The sequence below is a fragment of the Eriocheir sinensis genome, chromosome 16 (assembly GCF_024679095.1).
Source record: "Eriocheir sinensis breed Jianghai 21 chromosome 16, ASM2467909v1, whole genome shotgun sequence".
NCBI lineage: Eukaryota > Metazoa > Arthropoda > Malacostraca > Decapoda > Varunidae > Eriocheir > Eriocheir sinensis.
Genome location: NC_066524.1, coordinates 15,581,661 through 15,607,815, shown reverse-complemented (window position 1 = coordinate 15,607,815; position 26,155 = coordinate 15,581,661). Strand labels below are relative to the sequence as shown.

Sequence of the window (26,155 nt, the reverse complement as noted above, 5' to 3'; positions counted from 1 at the left end):
AGAGAGAGAGAGAGAGAGAAACTAAATATACTGCATCATTAGACTGTTTTTGGATATCTTTAAATAAGTGATGCTGATAAGAGAGAGAGGAACAACACTAGTCCTGATCTTAAAAGTGTGTGCTTGTTTTGTTTCTCATGTTGGTAGAGATAGAAAAAGACATTGCATCATTGAACAGTTTTAGGATATCATTAAAGTAAGTGATACAGAATACAGAGAAGGACAGAATACAATGTTAATGATTACGTAACAAGTGTGTGTTTGTGTCTTTTTTCATATTAAGAGAAAATGAGAGAGAAAATAAATACTGCATAATTGAACAGTTTTAGTTAAAGTTTTTGTCAAGTAAATGATGCAGAGTTGAGAGAGGGACAAAATACAGCACTAGTTTTTATGTAATGAGTGCGTTTTTTGCGTTGCTCCTCAGGTTGGGAAGAAGGGCGAGGTGCGGTCACCCTTCCATCGGGGCGTGTGGCGTAACCTGCTTGACCTACTCGACTGGTCCTGCTTTGGCCTGCTGCACCCTGACCGCACAGACTGGCTCAGGACCTACACCCTCACCGAAACGACCACCGGGGACAAGCAGCCACTCCTCTCACAGTCAGACATGTACCAGTATGTCTAAGCTGACCAAGGCACATCATATCATAGCCAGACATGTAATACCTCTATGGCAACTACTACTACTACAACAACTGCAACTACTACTACTTTTCCTACTACTTCTACTACTATCAAGGTATGTTTGCTATCGTGTCAACATCGCCGTAATTCGTATTCGTAACAGGAAAATGAAAAAGAGAAGCTAGTCGGGGAAATTGAGAGGTGGTACAGTATATAAATAAGCTGCTGCCGAATTAATGAGTGTTCATCCTATTATATTTTATTTTACGATTGTTTATTTTTACGCCACATTTCAATTTTCCAGTCTCTTTTTTTTATTCCTGGTATAAGTATTAATGAAAATGGTGTGTGAATGGATTGGCAAACATACCTTTCTACTACTACTACTACTACTACTACTACTACTACTACTATCAACCCATGTAGTATTGAGGGTTATACATCAGACATACATTCATACATACACTCTCCTGTTATGTATGATCAGACATGTAAGTAATTCAATGTCTAACAATTCTGTATAGCCGTGACTTTATACCAGACATGCAACTAACAACCTCCAACAGACATAACAGACATTTTCTCAGTATCTTTTAAGCTGATGATGATGATGATGATTGAGTTAGCCATGTCTTAAGAGCAGCCATCAAGATACTACTTTATTGTACTAACTTTCAGACAGCTACTTTTTAACAAACAGACATTTCTATCAGTATGTCTAAGTCTTGTATGCGGCCACTACCACCACTACCTATTAAGACATACTATCAGCCCTTTTAACGATACTACCAGAGCTCTCGACGCAGTGAGACATATGTTGTTTTATGTCTTAAGTACGATGGGAGTCTTACGTCAATGTGTACCGCTATCGTTATTATTATTATTATTATTACTATTATTATCATGGCCGAGTGTTTTAACGATGACCACCGCTGTTGTGTGTTGGTTAGGCTGCGTTTGTGTGTGTGTGTGTCTGTGTGTGTGTGTATTTAGTGCCTGACTGGGATTAACGCAAGAACAAACTGCATTTTTTAATTTTTTTGGGAAGTGTGGCTTTACTAGATTTTGTAATTTTGCTGTCGTGTGGTCTAGTGTGTGTGTGCGTGTGTGTGTGTGTGTGTGTGTGTCGCGGTTAGCCTCACAGCAGCAGAGATTTTAAGTTAGTCACACCAACAATCCATTTTCCTTTATTGTATAAGGCTGTAGTATTTTTTGTTTAATATTGATTTTAGGTATTTTTTTTAGTTTCCCCTGCAGCAAGTCGGGTTTTCTGTGGGTGATCGGTGAGCCAAAGATGTTTTTTTGGGTTTTATTCCCCTCCCTCCCTCCCTTCCTGCCTTCCTTTGTTTGGTTTTCTTATTCCTTTTGGTTTTATTTCCCTCCCTTCCTTCCTTCATTTTTGTTTTTTATTCCTCTTGGTTCTGTTCCCCTCCCTTCCTTCCCTCACACCTTCCTTCGATTTTGTTTTTATTTCTCCTCTTCCTCTTCCTTATTGTACATACCTCTGAACTTCTTTATACATAGCACGAGAAACACCTCTTCAATTCTTCCCTCTTCCCTTCCTTTCCTTCTTCCTCTAGTTACAAACAGTATCTTCGGTCTTTTTGTACATAGGGAGACTTTTTAAGCTCATCGTTATCCTTTTCTTTTTGCTTTTGCGTCATTATATTTTTCTTTTCGTCTCTTTTGAATTTGCCTTATTATCTTTTGCCTTGCCCTTCTCTTTCCTCCTAATCCTCCATTTTTTGCACATATTTCCACTCCCGTTGTTCTCATTTCTACCTTACTCTCAACATTCCAAGGGGCAGGGAATGGGATTAGTCCTATGAAAATGTTGACAAAAAGAAACTGAAAACTGATTATATAAAGTAGACTGTTACATGAAAGTCTTTGTTGTGTAAAAGAAAGAAAAGAAGGATATAATTTGAATGGCCTTAGTTGTATGACAGAGAGGAAAGAAAAGGATGTTATTGTGAATTGTGTGAAAATGTTAACAAAGAGAAACTGAAAACTGATTATATAAAGTAGACTGTTATATGAAGGTCTTGGTTGTGTAAAAGAAAGAAAAGAAGGATATTATTTGGATGGCCTTATTTGTTTGAAGGAGAGGAAAGAAAAGGATATAGTAATTGTGAAGGTCTTCGTAGTTTTGAAAGAAAGGAAAGAAAGCAAGGATAAAATTAGGAAGTTCTTAGTCATTCGAAAGAGAAGAAAGAAAAGAAAGATTTGATTATGGTCTTAGTTGTTTGAAGGAGAGGAAAGAAAAGGATATAGTATTTGTGAAGGTCTTCGTAGTATGAAAGAAAGGAAAGAAGGAAAGGATAAAATTAGGAAGTTCTTAGTCATTCGAAAGAGAAGAAAGAAAAGAAAGATTTGATTATGGTCTTAGTTGTACGAAAGAGCGGAAAGAAAAATAGGATTGTAATGGATGGAAAGTTGGATAGATCGGAAAAACATATAATTGTTGAGGGAAACTTTATTTATTTTTATTTATTTATTTTTGTTTTATTTTTTTTACAACAAAGGAGACGGCTCAAGGGCAACAAAAAGTGTGCAGAAAAAAAGCCCGCTACTCACTGCTCCCATAACAGACAAGAGTAAAGAGTGGCCAAAAGAGAGGTCAATTTCGGGTGGAGAGGTGCCTTGATACCCTTGCCATATGCTGACAACTAAAAGAAGACAGTTGTAACGTAAGCAAAAAAATCCTTCATATCAGACCGAAGCCTACATCTCACTCGCTGTGTATATGTTCACAAAAATAATACAACAAGGTCACATATATGGAGAGCAAAGTCCTTCATCTAAGAAACTTAAAAAAAAAAATCAATAAGGTCACTCAAATGAAAGGTTAGTGAATGAAAATGAAACAAAGGTCACATAAAAAGAAAAAAAATAAGAAGAAGAAGGAATAAGTAACCAAGGGGGGGGGGGGGGTAATAGGACAGATCACCAAAGACAAATTTTATACTTGGGAAGAACAAAAAAATACAAAGCCATTATATTGTGTGTTGGTCAGATGGTGGCGAGTATTGCTAATGATAATACTAATAATAATGAGCCCACTATGGTCATTATATTGTGAAGGTCATCCATGGGGGTAGAATTGGTGGAGTCGACATCAACCCAATTAAGTGAATCTGCCCGAGCTGTCATTTTTACGGCCAGGTGTCAGGTGTTGTCAGGTCAGGCTCCCTCTTAATGGGCTCGGCCAGGCTCGCCCACCCCCATTTTTTGGCCGTAAATTTGACAGTTCGTCGGCTTCACCTCAAGGAATGGGATTAGCGGGCCATGTCGACTCCACCAATTCTACCTCCATGGGGTCAATGTAGGTGGTTTTGAATATCACTAATAACAATAATAATAAAAATGACCCACCTATTGTCATTATATACAGTAGACTCTCTGTTTAACGCAAGACAGGTACGAAAGAAATCAAAGCAAAATGGAGGTGGTATTTCAAAGGGATTTATCGATTTGAGACTGGTAGGCCTTTTTTTAGTGTGTGTGAAGGGGTCAGGTCCAGGCAGCGTTACCATATTATCGCACTCAAAACATAGCATTTATCAGTTCCAGGGCCCGAAACTCTCCTACCCACACAGATAACGAGATTCCAGTTAAAGTTATCGTTAAAAGCGTTACTTATTGGTGTTTGTTTGCGATAGCTGTGAGTCGGAAACCGGAAAATACAATGTGTAGCATGGCTGAGTACGCTAACTTGGTAACACTGGGTCAAAGGCACAGTATGAGGAAACCCTATAGAAATGTGGTAAATGGAGGGTCTGCTGTATTGTGTAGGTCAGTCATGGATCAGTGGGTCATGTGAAGGGGTCAGGGTCAGGTCAAGGGCACATTATGAGGAAACCCTATAGAAATGCACTAAATGGAGGGTCTGCTGTATTGTGTAGGTCAGTCATGGGTCAAGAGATAAAGGTGGTTTTGAGTATTGCTGATGGTAACACTAGTAGTAATAATGAACCAGCTATGCATGGGTGTTGGGGTCGCTGCTGCCAACACCTTCATGGGTTTAAAGTTAGATACGAATTTTGGGGTGAGTTGTGAGGTGGGTCTGTGTGCCTGTCCAGTCTGCCTGTTTGTTTTGCCTTATAGAGTGAGAATATTTATTTTTATTATTATTTATATGGATTTTTATGTTCTTTGTTTTATTAATTTTTTGTGATGAATCAAAATTTCACCTTTTGTTAAATATATTGTTACCTAAATGGATAGTAATGTTCCTTATTTTATTTTATTTTGTGGTGAATCAAAATTTAATCTTTTTTGTGTGTGTTACTTCTATAATCACTTGTGTGGATGGTAATGCTCCTTATTTTATTTATTTTATTTATTTTATTTATTTTTTATTTTTTTTGCTCTTTTCTTTTTCTGTCAAGACAACTAAATATAATTGCTGAGGGGAACTTGTCATATATTGATAACTAAAAGAAGACAGTTGTAATGTAAGCAAAATCCTTCATATTAGACAAAAGTATGCATACGTATAGGAAGGCACTTTTTTTTTTTTTTTTTTTTTTTTTTATCTACTTTTTCTTCTTTTTCAAATCAATATAAATAAGGATCAGTGTACAGGACAAACTCGCCCCACAACTCACATTAACAGTCACCAAAGACACCAATATAGAGCGGTGTACATGTGTGCGTGAGTGTATGTGTGCGTTTCAGTGTGCATGTGTCCGAGTGTGTGTGCGTTTGCATGTGCACCTCTACGCCAGACAGCCTCGTGCTCCTGGCCACTAGTCACAAAGAGAAGGAGGTCAGGACTCTATGGAAGGACTACTCAGATGCCTTTGCCCGTCAAGCTCCTCCGAGGTGCGAGGTCTTAAGGTTTTGTACATTTGTTCTTGCCGCGGGGAGTCCTCGCTTCTAAGGTCGTTCGCTTCTCTCATGCGTCGGTCAGTCAGCCAGTCAGTTATTCGTTGCCGTGCGTGTGGATCTGCCGTGGAGCTGAAACCCATAAGTTAAATCCACGAGCCTCTGTTTGTGATTACCGTACGTAGGAGCTTTTTTTTATACATCCGTAAACTTTGTACATGTAGTTTTATTTTTGTCTTTGTATGTGTGGCTGGATGTGGAAGTGACGAAAATGATAATCCCGTTACGTACTCCACATCCATGACTCTGTTTGTGTTTTATAGGTTAATGTCTATGAAAATGTGACTTGTGATGATGGAGGTGATGAAAATGAGAATCCCGTTACGTAATCCACATCCACGACTCTTTATTTGTGTTTTTATAGGTTAATGTGTCTATGAAAATGTGACCTGTGATGATGGAGGTGATGAAAATGAGAATTCCATTACGTAATCCACATCCACGACTCTTTATTTGTGTTTTTTATGCGTTAGTGTGTCTTTGGAAATGTGACTTATGATGATGGAGGTGATAAAAATGAGAATTCCGTTACGTAATCCACATCCATGACTCTTATTTGTGTTTTTTATAGGTTAATGTGTCTATAGAAATGTGAATTATGATGACGGAGGTGATGAAAATAAGAATCCAATTACAGAATCCATATCCACGACTCTTTATATTTATGTTTTTATATGTTAATGTGTCTATAGAAATGTGAATTGTGATGAAAATGAGAATCCACTTATAGAATCCACATGCATGACTTTATATTTGATTTTTAGGCGTTAATATGTCTATGGAAATGGAAATTGTGATGGGGATGAAAATATATGTTGTATTGATGCATTTACGACTCCATATGATTGACAGTTATGTGTAAGTGTGATTATCAGTTGTGGAGTTGAAGAAAACGTAACGCTATGTCCTGTACAGCCTATGAATCCACATCTCTGCATTTATGGTTATGTCGGAGCTTGTTTTTATACTTCCATATTTTGGGGTAGATTGTTGAACGTAGAAGCTTGATGACGTGGGACTCCTTTTTTTTTTTGGTCTGTAACTGTGGATGTTTCGACGTAATTTTAAGTTTGTGTAATAATCGACGGTCTTGTCCTCCCTCTTTCCGTTGGGTTCGTGAGGCGTTGTTGTGAGTTTTCGACCAAAGATATGATAATTGTTGTACCTCTCCCTCCCAACAACCTTCCAGTCATCGTACCATTGATGCTCATACTGCTGTTCCTCCTCCTCCTCCTCCTCCTCCTCCTCCTTCTCAGTCATCTTCAGTAAGGCATGTTCGTCAGTTCGTATGCGTCTTTCCAATCAGTTCCCATATCAGAAAAAAAATACAAAGGAAACTAAACAGGAATGAAAATGGATAAGGTTAAAATAGAGATTGGTTAACGTTTTTATTTTTACTTTAATATTCGTTCAGCAATAAAAAGAAGTGCTCAAGAAAACTAAGCTAAAGCAGGAAAGTTAAGTACGTAATGTCAAAATAAAGATCGGTTAATGTTTATATTTTAACTTTAATTTTTGTATGAATGAAAATGGATAAGGTTGAAATAGAGATTGGTTAACGCTTATATTTTAACCTTAATATTTGTTCAGCATTAAAAAGAAGAAGCGCTCCAGAAAACTAAGCTAAAGTATGAAAATTAAGTACGTAATGTCAAAATAAAGATTGGTTAACATGTAGATTTTAACTTAACTTTAATTTTTTGTAGTGCAGTATCAGAAAGTAGAAGTGCTTGAGAAAACTAAGGTAAATTTTGAAAAGAAGTAACATCAAAATAAATACTGGTTAATGTTCTTTTAACTTAACTTTAATTTTTGTAGTGCAGTTCTTATATCAGAAAGTAGAAGCGCTCGAGAAAAGTAAGGTAAATTTTGAAAAGAAGTAATGTTGAAATATAGATTGGTTAGCGTTCTTTTAACTTCTCTTTATTTTTTGTTGTGCAGTTCTTGTATATCAGAAAAGAGAAGCGCTTAAGAAATCTACGCTGAGGTATGAAAAGAATTGTATAACGTCAACATAAAGATTGGCTCACATTCTTTCAACTAACATTCACTTTTATCGTGTAGTTCTTGTATCAGGAAATTAAATCGCTCAAGAAAGAAATAACATAAAATAAGGCCGGTTAACTTCATTTTTCATTCCTCAGCTCAATTTCCAACAAGTTACTTTCAAGACGTGAGTACAGTTTGGATCGGTGCGTACAAACTGGTGAACATCCTAAAGTCAGAACAATGTAAGGTTGAGTCTGGGAGTGGCCAGTCATTGTGTCGTTTGCTCAAATTGTAGAGTCTGCAGCGTGTGTGTTTATTTGCCGAAGGTTGAGGAGAGAGACACCGAGAAAAGACAGCCTTCAGTCACCCAGAAATACGTCCATCAAACACCTTCAGACACCCAGAAATACATCCATCAATTATCCGGAAAACTTTACCCATCAGAAAACCAGAAAAAACTTACTTTAGACATCCAGAAAGATATCCTTCATAGAGTTTTATCCTTCAGAAATTCAGAAAGCTCAATCCTTCAAACATTCACCCTATGCCCCTGTCCACCCAGCAGTGAATGGGTACCAGGTATTAATTGGGGGTTGTGTTCCGTCTCCTGTGATCTGTTCCCTTCTCCTATAATTCCTTCCCCTTCTGTCTCTCACCGGCATATGACCACAGATGTTGCGTCGACTAAATGAAACTTTCCAACTTTCAAACATTCAGAAACATTTACTTTTCAGTCATCCAGAGAGCTTTATCCTTCCATCAAAGCTCTGTTATGTGGGAGTCATGTTTTGTGAGGTCTCAGTTACTAGTCATTCTTGCCTTTATGTGATGGTAAAGGACAGTGTATTGAGCTGAAAGAATGCGTTGTTCCGACCTTTTTAATTCGTTTACTTATTTGTTTATTTATTTGTTTTTATCTATTTATTTTTGGGGATGTGTCAGCCGGTATATTTGTCTTTTTTATGCTCTAGTAGTGTCCTGAAAATCCTTCCTACCACTGGGTTGTATTTTCTTACCAATCTTACTTTCTACCAAAATCACATTCATTGACACTCTCATAACTCGGAATAATAATAAAAAAAAGCCAAACTAACTTGGGTGACAATAAAGAGTGGCAACATACATCAACAACCTGTGATTAAGAGGAACAGAATCTAAAAGTGAAAAAAAAGATATTAAACCCACTTAGCAATGAAGAACAAACTTGTCACAACCATAATCTTACGTAGCTATACTGTGAGGTTGGTGTCTGGTGGTGTCTCTCTCCCTCACCCGTTTGGCAGATTCACCCACGCGGCAGCTCTCTGTGTTTTGATATGTTCAGCGCAAGTCGGCAGTTGTGTTCCTTCTTGTTTAGTATGGACACGCTTGCATATCATACTGTCACCTTTGTAAATAAACTGCCTAAGTCATTTTTCAGTGATTTCCGGATTTTTGCCGCAATTTTTCATCATTTAACGCATTATTTTGGTATAGTCGCCTTTGTCATTCAAGGTGTGTTTTCTAAAATTTGCCTTAACCCGGTAGCTGCGGGGATCATGTCTCTTAAAGGCCCCTCTAAGCGAGAAAAATGAGAAAAAATCGTCACTCAAGCAAACCATTTCATAAAATATCAACGCATTTGTGATCAGTTTATGCATCATCTATTTTGGGGGGTTTATATCATGTTAGAAATTTGGCCTGTCGCTGCTGGTACACGGTAAAGCCACAAATTTGGCCCCTCGCTGCTACCGGGTTAAAACATTTCTGCTGATATCATATGCTGACTGAGAAAGTGAGACCCTTTTTTTCAATATCCCCAAAAGTAGGAAAAATGATAGGCAGCTTGTTTGAGGAGGTGACGTGATATAGGCGAAGGTGACATAGTTTCCATTGCTCTGTTGCCTTTATCACTATTTACCAAGAAGTAGAATGAAATGACAGGCAGTTTACTTACAAAGGTGATGACATAGTTTCCATTGATGTGTTCCCTGTGTCATTATTTACCAAGAAGTTTGTTTTAGGAAGACGGTGACGACATAGTTTACATTGCTATGTTGCCCATGTCACAATTTCCCAAGAAGAAGAGAAAATGACAGGCAGCTGGAGGTGACGATATAGTTTCCGCTAATGTGTTGCCTCTGTGACTATTTCCCGAGAAGCAGAAAAGGACTTAGGTAGCTTGTGTACGAAGGTGGTGATAAAGTTTCCATTCCCTGTGTCACAATTTCCCAAGAAGCAGAAAAAAAGGACTTAAGTAGCTTGTTTACGAAGGTGGTGATAAAGTTTCCATTCCCTGTGTCACAATTTCCCAAGAAGCAGAAAAAAAGGACTTAGGTAGTTTGTTTATAAAGGTGACATTGCTCCTGTGTCTCTATTTCCCGAGAAGAAAAATGACGGACAGTTTGTTTACGAAGGCGGTGACATAGTTTCCGTTGCTGTGTCGCCTCTCTCACTATTTTCCGCCGCTGTTTGTGTGTCACGGCGCCTCACTCGGCCTCCACTGCTGTGTTATGCAAATCATTCCCCGCGTAAGGTTCAAAATAATCATCTGGCACAAACTGTAGGATGGTTAAGACGTGCATTTAGCGTTAAGGCCTAAACGATATTGCTCTGTAAACTAATCCTCTTTTTTCATGACGTTGTAAGGATAGTATTTATATCGCTGTCGTTGGTAGGGTTTAGCATCCGAACCAGAGGACGTTTTTATGCATATTTTGTGACGGTTTGGATTATTTTTTATCATAGCGTGTCTTATTTTTTTGTATGAGCAAGAGTATTATTATCTTTAAGTAAGTTTTAGATCACTGAGTTCCTCTTTTTTGTATACATTAAGTGACCGCACCAAATATCTTCTTTTTTTTGCTCATGGATGTATATATATTCCATTTACTCCCTAATTTATCATTCTCTTCCATTGCTCTGATTTCCCACTTTTTGATCATGGTTTCATTCACTCATTTTACCAGACTACGAGTATTTCATTTCATATTTTCATCGGTTTGCGCCCCATTTCATTTTCTGTGTTTGTGCCGTGTCCAGCAACTTGCCTACACTAAAACCCTTGAACAGATTTTTGCATTGAGGCTTCTAGTGGCCTTGTGTGTATCAGATGAAGGCATTTATTTATTTATTCACCCAAACTATGTATAGACTCAATAGGTAACAGGAAATAAAGATACTCTCCTCTTTGAACTCCACATCCTCCTCTGTCTCTCCCTTCATCAAGAATGTGTATAGTCAATAGGAAACAGGAATTAAGTTTCTCTCCTCTATAAACACCACATCCCCTTCCTCTTTCTCTCCCTTTACCAAGAATGTGTATAGAGTAATAGGAAACAGGAAATAAAGATACTCTCCTCTCTGAACTCCACCTCGACCTTCTCTCTCTCTCCCTTCACCAAGAATGTGTATAGAGTCAGTAGGAAACAGGAATTAAGTATCTCTCCTCTCTGAACTTCACCTCGTCCTCCTCTCTCTCTCCCTTCACTGAGAATGTGTATAGAGTCAATAGGAAACAGGAATTAAGTATCTCTCCTCTCTGAACTCCACCTTGTCCTCCTCTCTCTCTCCCTTCACCGAGAATGTGTATAGAGTCAATAGAAAACAGGAATTAAGTATCTCTCTTCTATAAACTCCACCTTGTCCTCTTCTTTCTCCCTTCCCCAAGAATGTGTATAGAGTCAGTAGGAAGCAGGAATAAAGTTTCTCTCCTCTATAAACTCCACATCTTCCTCCTCTTGTGTAAATTAACAAAGACGATCGACAGGCAGAGATTATGGATTTAGAAAGGAAAACCACTTCTGCTCTCCTCTTCTTCCTCTTTCTCTTCCTTCCTTTCATGTGTAAATTAACAAAGATGCTCGACAGATAGAGTTCGTCAGTTTAGAAAGGAAAAGAATTACTCCCACGCTCCTTTCTTCCTCTTCCTTCTTCTCTTCTTCCTCCTTCATGTCTAGTAACTTGATGAGACAGTTTTGTATATATTTCTAAGAATCAACTAGAAGAGTGGAATTTTGGTATGTGGTCTTGCCTTCCTCACTCCTCTTCCTTCTCCTCTCCTTTGTGCTGTGTCCAGTAACCTGATGAGACTCCTTTGAAGATTTATTTAGGAGTTTCAAGCATAAACACCAGACATTTATGGCATTTACTTATGTGGTCTTGTCTGCCTTGTTCTTCTCCTCTCCTTCTTCTCATTTATCCAACGATGCATTTTCCAAGACATGTTTATGGGAGTTTCAAGCATAAACCAGACTTCTATTGCATTTCAGTGTGTAGTCTTACTGTTTTTTCTTGTCTCACTCTTCTAACTTTTCCCCTTCATGCTATTAACGACATATTTTCAAAGGCATATGTGTAGGAGGTTCAAGAATCAACCAGACTTTTATGGCATTTCAGTGTGTGGTTTTACTGTTTTTCTCCTACTTTCTCCTACTTTCTCCCCTTCATGCCATTAACTTGACATATTTTCCAAGACATATGTGTAGGAGGTTCAAGAATCATCCAGACTTTTATGTCATTTCGGTATGTGAACTTACTTCTATCATACTTCTCTTCTTCCTTCTTCCTGCACTTAATGAGACTTTCTTCAAGACGTGTTTGTAAGAGGTTCAAGAATCAACCAGACTTTTATGTCATTTCGGTATGTGAACTTACTATACTACCATACTTCTCTTCTTCCTTCTCCCTGCACTTAATGAGACTTTCTTCAAGACGTGTTTGTAGAGGTTCAAGAATCAACCAGACTTTTATGGCATTTCAGTGTGTGGTCTTAACTACTATCTTACTCCTCCTCAGCTTCCTTTTCCTTGCACTTAATGAGACTTTCTTCAAGACATGTTTGTAAGAGGTTCAAGAATCAACCAGACTTTTATGGCATTTCAGTGTGTGGTCTTAACTACTATCCTTCTCCTCCTCAGCTTCCTTCTCTTTGCCCTTAACGAGACTTTCTTCAAGACGTGTTTGTAGAGGTTCAAGAATCAACCAGACTTTTGGATATCTGGTACGTGGCATTTGTTTACCTGCCACTCACTTCTATGTATCATTATGGTGTTCGAGGAAGGACGTTTGTGTATATTTACCACTGTACATACCACCACTACCACTACTACCACCATTACCACTACTACTACTACTATTACTATTCCCACAGTTCCAGGATCATAGAACAAATAATTTCACTGTGCAGTACTGTTATTAACTGGAACAAAGCAAAAGTAGGCTAGACTAAGGGATTTTTATATACATAACTACTACTGATAATATATATATGACAGCCTCTCCTTTTTTTTCATGCCTTTTATCCACCCACACACACTTCCTGCCCCCCGAGACGAGCCAGTAATATGCAGAGTTGGCTTCCCTTAAGTGGTAAAGATATCATTATTCTGTTTTTTTTAAGTTCTGTGTCACTCCATCAAATACTACTACTACTACTACTACTACTACTACTATGACTGGTACTCCTACTTCTATCATATATGGTATCTGCGCATTTTACTTCTAATTCTACTAATACTACTACCACTACTATAAAAAGAATACTACTACGTACTTCTAATTCTACTACTTCTGCCACTAGAATTACTATCACTACCTCTACTCTGCTGCCACTACTTCTACTACTACTGTTCATTTTGTGGACATTTATATCATCATTCTTGGGTACGTTTCTATCATCATTTACATTGTTGTGATAAAGGGCGGCCGATGGGTCACTGGGCTGCCGTGATGTGGGGTAGCTCGTGTAAATAGAGAGTTAAGGGTTAGCACAATTTGTCATGTTCTGCAGTGAAGCCTCAAGCCCCGTAGAGGATGTTGTGAAGGAGATGTGTTGTGGGTACGTTTTGTGGTGTGTTTACGAGTGTTTGTTTTGTAATGTTCTCGTAGTGTTGTCTCGTGTGTTTGGGGATTTTGTTTATGGTAGAATATTTTTGCTTACATCTTTTATTCCTATACTAAAGTACAGATTAGGTGAAGTAAGAAAAACGTAGTATTGTGTTTTAGATTTTACGGAAGAATATTTTTGCTTACATCTTTTATTCGTATAGTAAAGTACAGATTAGGTGAAGTAAGAAAAACATAGTATATTGTGTTTTAGATTTTATGGAAGAATGTTTTTGTTTGCTTTTCATTTATATAAGGTAAAGTGTTGTTGTTTTTTATATTATTATTATTTTTTTTTACAGCAGAGGAGTCAGTTCAAGGGCATAAGAAAAGGAAACAAATATGAAAAAAAAGCCCGCTACTCACTGCTCCTAAAAAGAGTTAGAGGAGTGGCCGAGAGATAGTAAAAAAAAAAAAAAAAAATATGATCTGTACATGAATTAAAATTACTACATGATTCAGGCTTGTAGGGAAATCTACCTCATAGAATGCAATCAGAAACGCATATCTTGTGTTTAGAAATAGCACTTGGAAATTATACTGCATCCGCACATTGATTTTTTGCATAAGGAAAGCAAGATTTAATTTAGTGGTATAAGACTTTATTTAAGATTTACCTCATGAGCAACACAGTTCTGATTTTAATAGCCAGTGAGATTATTAATTTAATTATCGATATATTATACTTTTATTGGTTTATTATATCGCATTCACACTTTGATTTTTTGTATAAGGGAAGAAAGATTTAATTAAGTTAGTGGTGTAAGATTTTATTGAAGATTTACCTCATGAGCAACACAATTCTGATTTTAATAGCTAGTGAGATTATTTATTTAATTACCGATATATTATACTTTTATTCCTATGGAGTTTGAGGTTTCACTGCTCACTGTGTCGTTCTTTTTTTATATGCCAGTGGACGTCAAAGGTGGCTGTCACTGGGTCTTTATTATTATCATTACAAAATAGTTGATGATATATTTTTTCCATTTGCAAGCCACATTCTGTCTGTCAAAGGTGGCTGTCACTGGGTCTATATTATTATCATTGCAAAATAGTTGATGATATATTTTTTCCATTTGCGAGCCACATTCTGTCTGTCAAAGGTGGCTGTCACTGGGTCTATATTATTATCATTGCAAAATAGTTGATATATTTTTTCCGTTTGCGAGCCACATTCTGTCTGTCACGTATTACCACAGGAACTCTCACTCGTCACAAATCCCTCACGCGGCTTCGTAAAATTGTGGCTTTACTTATTCTTGTATGACTCACTTTCATTTTTTTCTATTAAATGTAAAAAAGAAGAACATGAATGAATTGCTGTAGTGTTCTCTCCCTCTTTCGTCACAAATCCCTCACGCAGCTTCATAAAATTGTGGCTTTCCATCTTTACTTATTCTTGTATGACTCACTTCCATTTTTTTCTATTAAATGTTAAAAAGAAGAACATGAATGAATTGCTGTAGTGTTCTCTCCCTTTTCTCTCCATCTCCTTTTCCTTATATGTTGTCATATCACCTCGTCACTTTATATTGTGTTATCATTGTTACTATGGAGCTTGTGTGTGCATATGTGTGTGTGTGTGTGTGTGTGTGTGTGTGTGTGTGTGTGTGTGTGTCAGTGAGCAATGGACATACAAACCAAATTAGATGTACCGTAAGTTAGATTTTTAGTAGTTACGTCAATAGTGATTAACGATGTGTGGGAACTGTGTGCAGGTATTGTGTGTGTGTCTGAGGATGCAAACTTGTGTATATTATTCCTTACAATCAGTAGAACACACACACATACACACACAACATGAAGGACTGCCTCATACATACACATACACACACACATACATCTTTTCCCTTACCAATATTCCGAGGTTAGCGTCATTATGTTGCTGTATTCATCACTTTTAGAACAACGCTTTACCACCTGCCACTCGCTGCTTCTCTTACACTCACACTCTCACACTCACCCTCTCCCGCCTGTGTCCTGGGAGAGCCGTAGGGACGTTCGGAACAAGTGACTGCAGACGTGAAGTGAAATAAAACTTGCATGATTTTTTTTACAGATATCCGTTGTGTTCTTTGTCCATCCTTTTGTAGTCTAGTATGTTGAGGGCTTACTGTTTAGTGTAAGTGAATGCATACACTACTAACTTGGGATAGAATGAGGGTTGAGGAATGGTTATAGTGTTATTTAAAAGAATATTCTCATATCATTACAGGCTAGGAAGATTAACCATGACCCAACAGCTAATAGGTCGGTATTCAATAGACGCTTTCAGTTCTCACATCAAGTATTTCTCAAGGCCAAACAGGGGATCAGTCGAGTTCTTATGGGTGTTATTTTAGGTCCATGGTACAGAAGAAGGGTCAGACTACCACCAGGGTCATAAAGCTACTCCTGGAAATGCTCAGAACTCCTACGAAAGCCTTGTCAAATATGTGTTTCTTCAGGTTCATGGTACGGAAGAAGGATCAGACTACCGCCAGGGTCATAAAGCTACTCCTGGAAATGCTCAGTACTCCTACGAAAGCCTTGTCAAATATGTGTTTCTTTAGGTTCATGGTACAGAAGAAGGGTCAGACTACCACCAGGGTCATAAAGCTACTCCTGAAAATGATCAGAACTACTACGGAAGCCTTGTCAAATATGTGTTTCTTTAGGTTCATGGTACAGAAGAAGGGTCAGACTACCACCAGGGTCATAAAGCTGCTACTGGAAATGCTCAGAACTCCTACGAAAGGCTTGTCAAATATGTGTTTCTTTAGGTTCATGGCACAGAAGAAGGGTCAGACTACCACCAGGGTCATAGAGCTACTCCTGGAAATGCTGAGCTCCTACGAAAGCCTTGTCAAATATGTGTTTCTTTAGGTTCATGATACAGAAGAAGGGTCAAGCTACCACCAGGGTCATAAAGCTACTCCTGGAAATGCTCAGAACTCCTACAAAAGCCTTGTCAATATGTGTTACTTTAGGTTCATGATACAGAACTCCTGGAAATCCTCAGAATTCCTACGAAAGCCTTGTCCAATATGTGCTAGTGCCCCGATATGTTTAAGAATATGACCCACAGCACCGAGGCATCAGTAGAGTGTATGGCTTGAAGGGTTCTTTCAGTGCTGTCTCTTTTTGTATCTGTATCTCTGTCTGTCCCTAAGCCTGCTATATTATGGGTGTTATTTGGCTCAAAGGATACTTTCAGGCCTGTTTATTTATATTTGTTTTTATCTGTTCCTGTCTGTCTCTATCTGTCTTTCCATATATCTGGTATTATATAGTATATCCTTGTCGGTTTGGGGGAAAAAGTATACAAGAAATAGATTGGTATTGGTAATATTTTCTTTTTTATAAAAATATCATATAGAATTTCGATAATATACAATCAATTTTTTGGGTTAATTGACAATTTAGTCGTTTTTATGATTAATATTAATTTGTCCCGCTCTGATTATATCCAAAAGACCGGTGTGAGGGTTTGCCAGGCAGAGAGAGAGAGAGAGAGAGAGAGAGAGAATATACGAGCACCATAGTTGAGGCAAGGCGGCGGGCGGAGGACGGAAGGCTGCGGCGGGAGTGGGCGGCGGAGGACGCACAATAAATAGTGTTCCTGGGGCGGCTCACACGGCCTTGGGGTCGCTGCTGTTGTAGCTGTAGACCTTCCGCGTCTCGTAGTTCTTGGTGAAGGTGGTCTTCTTGGTGCCGTCGGGCATCACCACCTCGCGGGAGCCCTCGGCGTGGCTCTCCTGCTCGCTGCGCTTCTTGTTGCCAACCACCGAGCCGTCGGCGCCCTTCAGCTCCGTCCGCTCGTTGACGACGCGGTTGGTGCGGTGCAGCCCCGGCGCAGGGTTGTCCTCCCAACGCTGCTCTTGACGCTCCGTCACGTTGTTGCCGGCCACAGACACGTCCCGCGAGGTGGACACGCCCGCCGGGGGCCGCGAGAGGGCCGTGGAGGGCGCCGACACCTGCAGCTCGGTGGAGGTGCTCTGCATGGAGTGGCGGCGCATCATGTCCTCCATCTCGCGCTGGGACTTCTCCACCATGTCGTTGAAGGAGGACCAGTGGCCGTCGCCCACCACCGTGGTGGTCACATTGCGCCCCTCTTCGCCAAGCGGCGTGTGGGCCAGGTACCGCCTGTCGGGGCCGTTGGACACGCTGGGCTTGCCGGCGGCGGGCATGGAGCCCAGGCCGGAATAGCGGTCGCGGGAGGGCGAGGGCGCCGAACCGGTGATGGCCACGTTGCGGGGGGCCTGCCCGCTGGTCACGTAGGCGGCCTGTGGGGGGAGGAAGGGCGCGGCGCCGCACAGCGTCAACACAAGGAAGCGACAAACACAGCAACAGTGGGCATGGATTAGTGAGTCCGGCGGGGGAGCGCAAGCCAAAATAAAGACACTCGGGGTTAGTGTAACGTCTACTTCTACAGCCACACAAAAGGAAGAGGAAACATTAGAAGATATACCTCAGACGGCCGTCCTTAAGGTAATAATAGTAATAAGTAGGTATATCAATGACCTACGCTATCAATATGTATGAACAAATAACTGATATAGTCAAATAAAACATCAACAGACCATCAAAATGAGTTATCACCGTTAAGTTATATCAATCACTACATAACCATAGCACACGATAAATAAGCAATCTTTAGCACCCACCAGTTTGGGAGCGTTGATGGTGAGCACGCCGTCGCGGGAGAGCGCAGAGCTAACGGCGTTCATGTTGACGGAGGGCGGCAGCATGAAGCGGCGCGTGAACACCTGCGTCTTGATGGAGTTGCCTTCCTTCTGCTCGATCTTGCCCTCCACCACCACCGTGTCGTCCACAGTCTTCACGTTGATGTCGCCGGGCTTGTAGTCCTTCACGTCGATCATCATCTGTGCAAGGAGAGGAACTCGGTTACACGGGAGGCACAGGTAAGAAGTGTTTGTTACCTTTATTCTTTCCGATGACCTTGACTCCGTATTCTAATAAGACGCTTTCGGCTCTCACAACACCTATTCCCAAAGGCCACAAGAGATTAGGCCTAGTTAGGTTTTCCTGAGTGTGTTTCTCGTTCATTTGGTAGAGCCTAGAGGCCTTGTCAAACTATGACTAGGCTATGAAGACTACCCATATAAATACCCGTTAGCAATCTAGTCGCTATCCGTTTGGTGTTACGTTAGAGGTCTTTGATTTAGAATGCAGAGAACGTTATTTTACTTTGGTTCATACAATACATAGCCTAGTCGATTGTTTTCATACATTCAAAAAAGGCTTAAGACTACCCATATAAATACCCATTAGCAATCTAGTCGCTATCCGTTTGGTGCTACGTTAGAGGACTTTGATTTAGAATGCAGAGAACGTTATTTTACTTTGGTTCATACAGTACATAGCCTAGTAGATTGTTTTCATACATTCAAAAAAGGCTTAAGACTACCCATATAAATACCCATTAGCAATCTAGTCGCTTTCCGTTTGGTGTTACGTTAGAGGTCTTTGATTTAGAATGCAGAGAACGGTATTTTACTTGTGTTTTGGTGCATACGATTGTTTTCATACATTAAAAAAAAGACGTTACATCATTTTGACTTAAGTGACCTCCTTTAAGAGTACAAAAACTGGAGCATAAAGATTAATGAGTCATATATTAGGCTACATAAAGGGAAAGTAAGAGAAGGGAGAAGATAAATAAAAAGAGAACATAGCCTACCGTACCTTATCTAGGGTGCAACTACTAACGAAAAGAGACAAATCACCTCCGTAGACTTTTGACCTCCTCCTCCTCGGCGGGTTTTTACGATCATTTCCAAATTGCATTGTTCGGTGTGTGGGTCAGTAGCATCTCTCACTTAATTATACGTTTTTTTTGCCTTATTTGCGGATGTACCTGAAGACGGGTGACAAGGAAGAAGGTAACGGTGAGGACGATGAATTAAATTACCCTGGTTCATCGCACTGCTGTTACCGGGGAAGTCTGGGGTGCTATCTGACTTAGAAACACCATAGTAACACTTGAAGACGCGATGAAAGTGAATTATTATAGCCGTTTACGTTAATTTGGCGGAAAGAGAGATAGAGAATTAAATTACTGTTGTTACCGCTTACCGGGAAAGTCTGGCGTGCTATTTGACTTAGAAACACCATAGTAACACTTGCAGACGTGGTGAAAGTGAATCATTGTAGCCTTTTACGTTAATTTGGCGGAAAGAGAGATAGAGAGTGAGATAGGAGAAAAATTATGGTTCTCCTTTACTTTATATGACATGTAGATATATAGATAGATAGAGATAATGGAGAGGGAGAGGAAGGGATATAAAAGGAGTGAAAGAGAAAAGGCAAGGACGAAATTTCTCCCTTTATATGGCGTAGACAAAAAAAAAGGGAAAAGAGAGGAAGACAAGGAGTAACAGTTCCCCCTAACCTAGATATGCGCGAAGAGAGAGAAAATAGGACATAAGGAGTGTTAAATTTCCTTCAGATTTCTTGACGTGAAAGGATAGAGAAAAAAAATGACAAGCGGAGAAGTGGCGGATCTTTCTCATCTTACTCGGCAGGGAGAGGAAGAGAAAAAGATGATAAAGATAAAAAGAAGAGATAAAAAAAACGAGAGAAACGAAAAAAAAATAGCAGTTCATTCTCACATTACTTGACACGGAAAGAGAAAAAAAAAAGAGAAAAAGAAGAGAGATAAAGAAACGAGGAGAGAAACGAAAAAAAATAGCAGTTCATTCTCACATTACTTGATATGGAGAGAAAGAGAAAAAAAAAGAGAAAAAGAAGAGAGATGAAAGAACGAGGAGAGAAACGGAAAAAAAATGCAGTTCATTCTCACATTACTTGACATGGACAGAAAGAGAAAAAGAAATAATAAAAAGAAGAGAGATAAAAAACGAGGAGAGAAACGAAAAAAAAATAGGAGTTCATTCTCACATTACTTGACATGGAGAGAAAGAGAAAAATAAAAATAAAAAAGATAAAAAAAACAAAAAGTGACGGTTCAATCTCACCTTTCTTGACAGTGATATGAAACGAAAAAAAGAAAAAAAAGTATTATATAGCCTACCAGTTCTCAAAAGCGACGAAGATAAGCACAAATAAGGTCACACGCAATTAAAACAACACTCCATACCTGACCTCCTTCCTTACCTTATACTTGTCGTTCTCCTCAGTGCACGACACGGCCTGGGAGTCATCGGAGGTCACGTTGGAGGACCTGATCTGCCTGTACACATTGCGGGTCTCGGGCTTGGAGGAGGAGGAGGAGGAGGTGGTGGTGGTGGTAGTGGTGGTGGTCTTGGAGCCGTCTTGCCAGCGGTCCACCACGCTCTTCATGGCCTTGTCCCACTCGTCCAAGGAATCCCTGAAGAACGGGTCGTCGCTGAAGGCCCCGCGCTTCTCCACCGATACCGTCTTGGTTGTTTTGGTGCCCACCATCTTGGCGTTCTGTCGCGGTCTGGGCGGGGAGAGAGGGAGTGGTTGGTGATTTTGGTGATTTGAGTTTAAAGAAAGATACTACAGAGAAGAAGCAAGTCATTGATGATTATAATTAAAGATACTCAGAGAAGAAGAATGTAATGTAGAAAGAAGAATGTAGAAGAGAGAGATTGGGGATTTTGATTTAAGAAAGACTGGGGATTTTGATTAAAGAAAGATTGGGGATTTTGATTAAAAGATTGGGGATTTTGATTAAAAGATTGGGGATTTTGATCAAAGAAAGATTGGGGATTTTGATTAAAGAAAGATTGGGGATTTTGATTAAAAGATTGGGGATTTTGATTAAAAGATTGGGGATTTTGATTAAAGAATGATTGGGGATTTTGATTAAAGAAAGAAAAATGCTGCAGAGAGAGAGATATATATATATATATATATATATATATATATATATATATATATATATATTTTTTTTTTTAGTGTAACCTATCAAATTCTTTTCTAACTATTTGCGCTTATAAGAAACCTTTGAAATCGCTGTCGTATTTCCATTTATATTCATCAATCTTACTCAGGTTTTCGTAAAGGTCGCCGTCTTCATTTTTACATTGCGTCCATTCAAATCTTTAGCCTACTTTTTCAGATTCAGTCACTTTCTAAACCAGTCTTAAAAAAAACAAAAAAAACACGAGCATTATCTTTCTAAGTACGTAAGTTATTATGAAGACCTGTCACAATCAGTCATCTCTTACTTTCTCTTTTTTTTGTTGTTGTTGTTGTTTTGGATGTGAACTCTTTATTTTCATCGACAAATATTAAAATTTTCTCTTGAGGGACAGGTAAAACAGGTGAAAAAAGTTTGTTAGGGAAGAAAGAAAGATTGATAAAAACACTGATTGGATGAGCCCTTTTGTCTCTCTCTCTCTCTCTCTCTCTCTCTCTCTCTCTCTCTCTCTCTCTCTCTCTCTCTCTCTCTCTCTCTCTCTCTCTCTCTCTCTCTCTCTCTATCTATCTATCTATCTATCTATCTACACACACACACGTAAATACTCCACTTATGTCTAGGTTATCACGGCGACTTCTCATATCCTCCCCGACTGACTTTCTCCTCTATTTTTTACGTCTATAGATTTCGCGGCCGTCCTCTGCCTTTTCCCTAATAAGGCTTTCAAATGACTGGTTAGCGCAAGGTTCCCACTGATAACTTGACTCTACGTTTTCTCTTCTTATAAGTGGCTCCTTAATGGCTCTGACCTCGCTACTAGTTATTTATAGCATTAAGTGGTTATGTATGTGTGTTTGTATCTACCCACCTATCTATCTATCTATCTAAGTTCACATTATCTCACTATCTATCGTTTGTGAAGCCTTGTCGATCTTTTAAGCTCTCACATCTATCTGTCTATATTTATCCATGCCACATTATCTCATTATCTGCAGTATACGAAGTTCTTTCAATCTTTCAAGTTCACATTCTTTCGTTTTTCTTCGCAACACAAGTCGTATAGTTCTCATAAATTCAAATTCTAGCATCAAATGTGTGTGTATACCTGTCTTTCTAGCTCTGTTTATTACTCCAAGTCCACATTCTCTCATCATTTATTATTTGCAAAGCCTTATCAATCCTCTAACCTCACACTCTTCCGTTTCACATCGCAACACAAGTCTAATCCTCCTCATAAAAGTTCAAATTCTAGCATCAAATGTGTGTGTATACCTGTCTTTCTAGCTCTGTTTATCACTCCAAGTCCATATTCTCTCATTATTTATTTTTTGTACAGCCTTATCAAACGTTTAATTTCACACTCTTTCGTTTCACATCGCAACACAAGTCTAATCCTTCTCATAAAAGTTCAAATTCTAGCATCAAATGTGTGCGTCTTTCTAGCTCTGTTTATCACTCCCAAGTCCACATTCTCTCATCATTTATTATTTTTACAGCCTTATCAAACGTCTAGCCTCACACTCTTCCGTTTCACATCGCAAGACAAGTCGTATAGTTCTCATAAATTCAAATTCTAGCATCAAATGTGTGTGTATACCTGTCTTTCTAGCTCCCAAGTCCACTTTCTCTCATCATTTATTATTTGCAAAGCCTTATCAATCCTCTAACCTCACACTCTTCCGTTTCACATCTAATCCTTCTCATAAAAGTTCCGATTCCTTCGTACCTCCCGCCACTCTTCGCCAAGCGTCATCGTTCGAATCAGTTCCGTGTTTGTCCGGGGCGTGTGGGCGAAGCTTCAATGTTCCACTCGTCACCCGCGCGCAATTTATCATCTTTTCCGGGTCTGGGAGAATTTGCTGCGTCTATTTTTGGAACTCTATTGGCAAAAAGTTGATCAGTGACAGCAGGTGAGCGAGGGAGGGAGAGAGGAGAGGAAAGGAGGGTAAGAAGGAAGAAAGGGGACGAGGAATGGGAGGTAAGAGAGAGGGAGGGTAAGGGAATGGGGGGAAGGGAGGGAGGTAAGGGAGTTTGAAGGGAGGGAGGAAGGTGAGGTGAGAGAGGGAGGGAGGGAGGGTAAGAAGGAAGAGAGGGGATGAGAAATGGTAGGTAAGAGAGAGGGAGGTGGAGGGAGGGAGGGTAAGGGAATGGGGGAAGGGATGGAGGTAAGGGAGTTTGGAGGGAGGGAGGGAGGGAACGAGAGGGAGGAAGGGGGGGGGGTTAGGGAGGAAGGGAGGGTAAGAATGGGGGTAAGGGAGGGTAAGGGCGTTGGCTATTGCCCAAATTTCGCCTGGATGTCTCTCTCTCTCTCTCTCTCTCTCTCTCTCTCTCTCTCTCTCTCTCTCTCTCTCTCTCTCTCTCTCTCTCTCTCTCCTCCCTCACCTTTACCTCACCTGCCCTTGCCCCTTCTCACTCTCCCTCCATCCCTCCTCCTCCTCCTCCATCTCCATGTTCTCCTCCTACTCACTCTCGGCATCTAATTTTGTATCTGACACACGCTCTTTTTTTTTTTTCTCCTCACCTTAACCTCCCTTTCCTTGCCTCCCTTTCCTCTCACCTCCTTCTTTGAGCTACGGCGGAAAATTGATGCAGACTCGAATGCTGGTTTGTTTATGTTTTGGGGGCGGCGGCGGCGGTGGCGAAGGAGGAGGAGGAGGAAGAGGAGTAAAGAAAAATAACTAACGTTTATACCCTTTAAATTGTTTGTGTGGTGTTTTGAATAGTTTGTGGATGGTTTTTCGAGTTTGTGAAGGACGGAAGGTTACTGGAAGGGCGAGGAAGAGGACGAGAAGAAGTCATATGGAGGAAAAAAGAGGTTGAAAAGTGGTTGTTTATGTTTATATGTGTGTGTGTGTGTGTGTGAGAGAGAGAGAGAGAGAGAGAGAGAGAGAGAGAGAGAGAGAGAATTGTATATAAATCTTATAAACTGTCACCTCAAAACACCCAAATGAGCCATAAAAAGCTATTAAATGGAAGAAGAAAACATTTTAATATAAGAAATGGCAATAAAAAATGTTTATATCAAAGAAGAGAAGGGAAAACAAGTAGGTATATTGCTCACAGAGACTCTACGGAGGAAGCTAAGTTGTGTATATAAAAACCCTTTCGTTAGGTCATTAGGTAGTTTGTGTGTTGGCAAGAAGATTAACTAAAGAAGGATGGGAACAAAAAATAAGGAATGTAAAGTATGTTGCTAAGTGTGCACGTGACGATGAAGGGATGAAAATTAACTATCTAAACCCTTACATTAGGCTATTAGGTAGTTTGTGTTGGCAGGAAGATTGTTAACTAAAGAAGAATGAAAACAAAAAAAGTAAAAAAAGTAAAATGCTCAGAGATTTGATGAAGGGAACAAAATCAAGTATACCAAAACCCTTACATTATGTCATTAGGTAATTTATGCAAGAAGATTGTTAACTAAAGAAGAATCAGAAGAAAAAAAGAAGGAAAAAAGTTAAATGCTCTGAGATTCGAGGAAGGGAACAAAACCAACTATACCAAAACCCTTACATTATGTCATTAGATGGTTTATGTTTTGGCAAGAAGATTAAGTAAGGAAGAGCTAGAAAAAAACCCAAAGGAAAAAAAAAGTTGCCAAGTGTGAAAGGAGGATTGAACAAAACTAACTATACCAAAACCCTTACATTATGTCATTAGATGGTTTATGTTTTAGCAAGAAGATTAAGTAAGGAAGAGCTAGAAAAAAAACAAAGGAAAAAAAAAAGTTGCCAAGTGTGAAAGGATGAAAGGAACAAAATCAACTATACCAAAACCCTTACATTATGTCATTAGATGGTTTATGTGTTGGCAAGAAGATTAAGTAAGGACGTTAGAAAAAAATACAAAGGAAAAAAATAAGTTGCTAAGTTTGAGACGAGGAAGCGAACAAAATCAGCTATACCAAAGCCCTTACATTATGTCATTAGGTGGTTTATGTGTTGCCAAGAAGATTAAGTAAGGAAGATATTGAAGAAAAACAAAGAAAAAAAATGAGTTACTAAGTTTGAGAAGATGAAGGGAGCAAAATCAACCATGGCAAAACCCTCACATTAGGAAGCTTATGTGCATTGGCAGGAAGGTTGTTTGCTGAAGAAAAATGATAAGTGAATGAATGTCTATCTTTAGCGAGCCTCGAAGGAAATGCCATCAACTGAGAGTGTGCAAGAATAGAGACGAACTAATAAATATAACGACGTAAGGGTGTTATAGGAACCGCCATTAAAGGAAAGTGTTCAAGAATAGAGACGAACTAATAAATCTATAGACGAAAGGGTGCTATAGGAACCGCCATTAAAGGAAAGTGTTCAAGAATAGAGACGAACTAATAAATCTATAGACGAAAGGGTGCTATAGGAACTGCCATTAAAAGAAAGTGTTCAAGAATAGAGACGAACTAATAAATCTATAGACGAAAGGGTGCTATAGGAACTGCCATTAAAGGAAAGTGTTCAAGAATAGAGACGAACTAATAAATCTATAGACGAAAGGGTGCTATAGGAACTGCCATTAAAAGAAAGTGTTCAAGAATAGAGACGAACTAATAAATCTATAGACGAAAGGGTGCTATAGGAACTGCCATTAAAAGAGTATGTAAGAATAGAGATGCAGTAATAATCATAGACGGAAGTGTGTTGGATCAGGCTGTAATAAGCTCTTCGATACGATAGAACGAACATACGTGGAAGAAACTAAATGATGCAAGCTTGAATGGCAGGAATATTGATGTAAGTGTAACCTAGTAAAGAGGAAAAGGGAGGGAAATGAGTAAAGAAGAATAAGTGGTGCAGTTAAGAGAAGAGGGAGAGGAAGATGAATAGCCTAGTAAAGATAAAAGTAGAGGGAAAGGAATAAAGAAAAGAGTGAATATAGTAAAGAATAAAGGAGAGATAGAGGGTACAGTGTAGCCTAAGAGAGAGAGAGAGAGAGAGAGAG

At 39.3% G+C, this 26,155-nt stretch overlaps 2 protein-coding genes across 21 annotated transcripts in view; one reads left to right on the top strand and one right to left on the bottom strand.

Moving 5' to 3' along the window:
• Positions 1 to 15,433, top strand: part of LOC126999364 (palmitoyltransferase Hip14-like) — a 29,215-nt gene extending 13,782 nt beyond the window's left edge. The window contains exons 14-17 of one of the 19 annotated variants that reach the window (XR_007753305.1): positions 428 to 2,510; positions 2,667 to 2,761; positions 2,910 to 14,296; positions 14,386 to 15,433. Coding sequence is in view for 1 of the 19 variants with exons in the window: in XM_050861909.1 (XP_050717866.1) it covers positions 428 to 625 (198 nt within the window). In the remaining 18 variants the exon portion in view is untranslated. Of the gene's footprint in view, positions 1 to 427 lie in introns of all 19 variants that reach the window. The other 18 variants (XR_007753300.1, XR_007753299.1, XR_007753295.1 and 15 more) reach the window with 18 other exon arrangements.
• Positions 15,434 to 16,682: 1,249 nt separating this feature from the next.
• The window catches only part of LOC126999367 (uncharacterized), a 10,340-nt gene continuing 867 nt past the window's right edge, over positions 16,683 to 26,155 (bottom strand). For both annotated transcript variants that reach the window (XM_050861914.1, XM_050861913.1), the window contains exons 2-4: positions 20,491 to 20,797; positions 18,018 to 18,236; positions 16,683 to 17,636 (exon numbers count right to left, since the gene is read on the bottom strand). In XM_050861914.1, the coding sequence (XP_050717871.1) occupies positions 16,983 to 17,636; positions 18,018 to 18,236; positions 20,491 to 20,778 (1,161 nt within the window). In that variant the 5' untranslated portion in view covers positions 20,779 to 20,797 and the 3' untranslated portion in view covers positions 16,683 to 16,982. The remainder of the gene's footprint in view (positions 17,637 to 18,017; positions 18,237 to 20,490; positions 20,798 to 26,155) is intronic.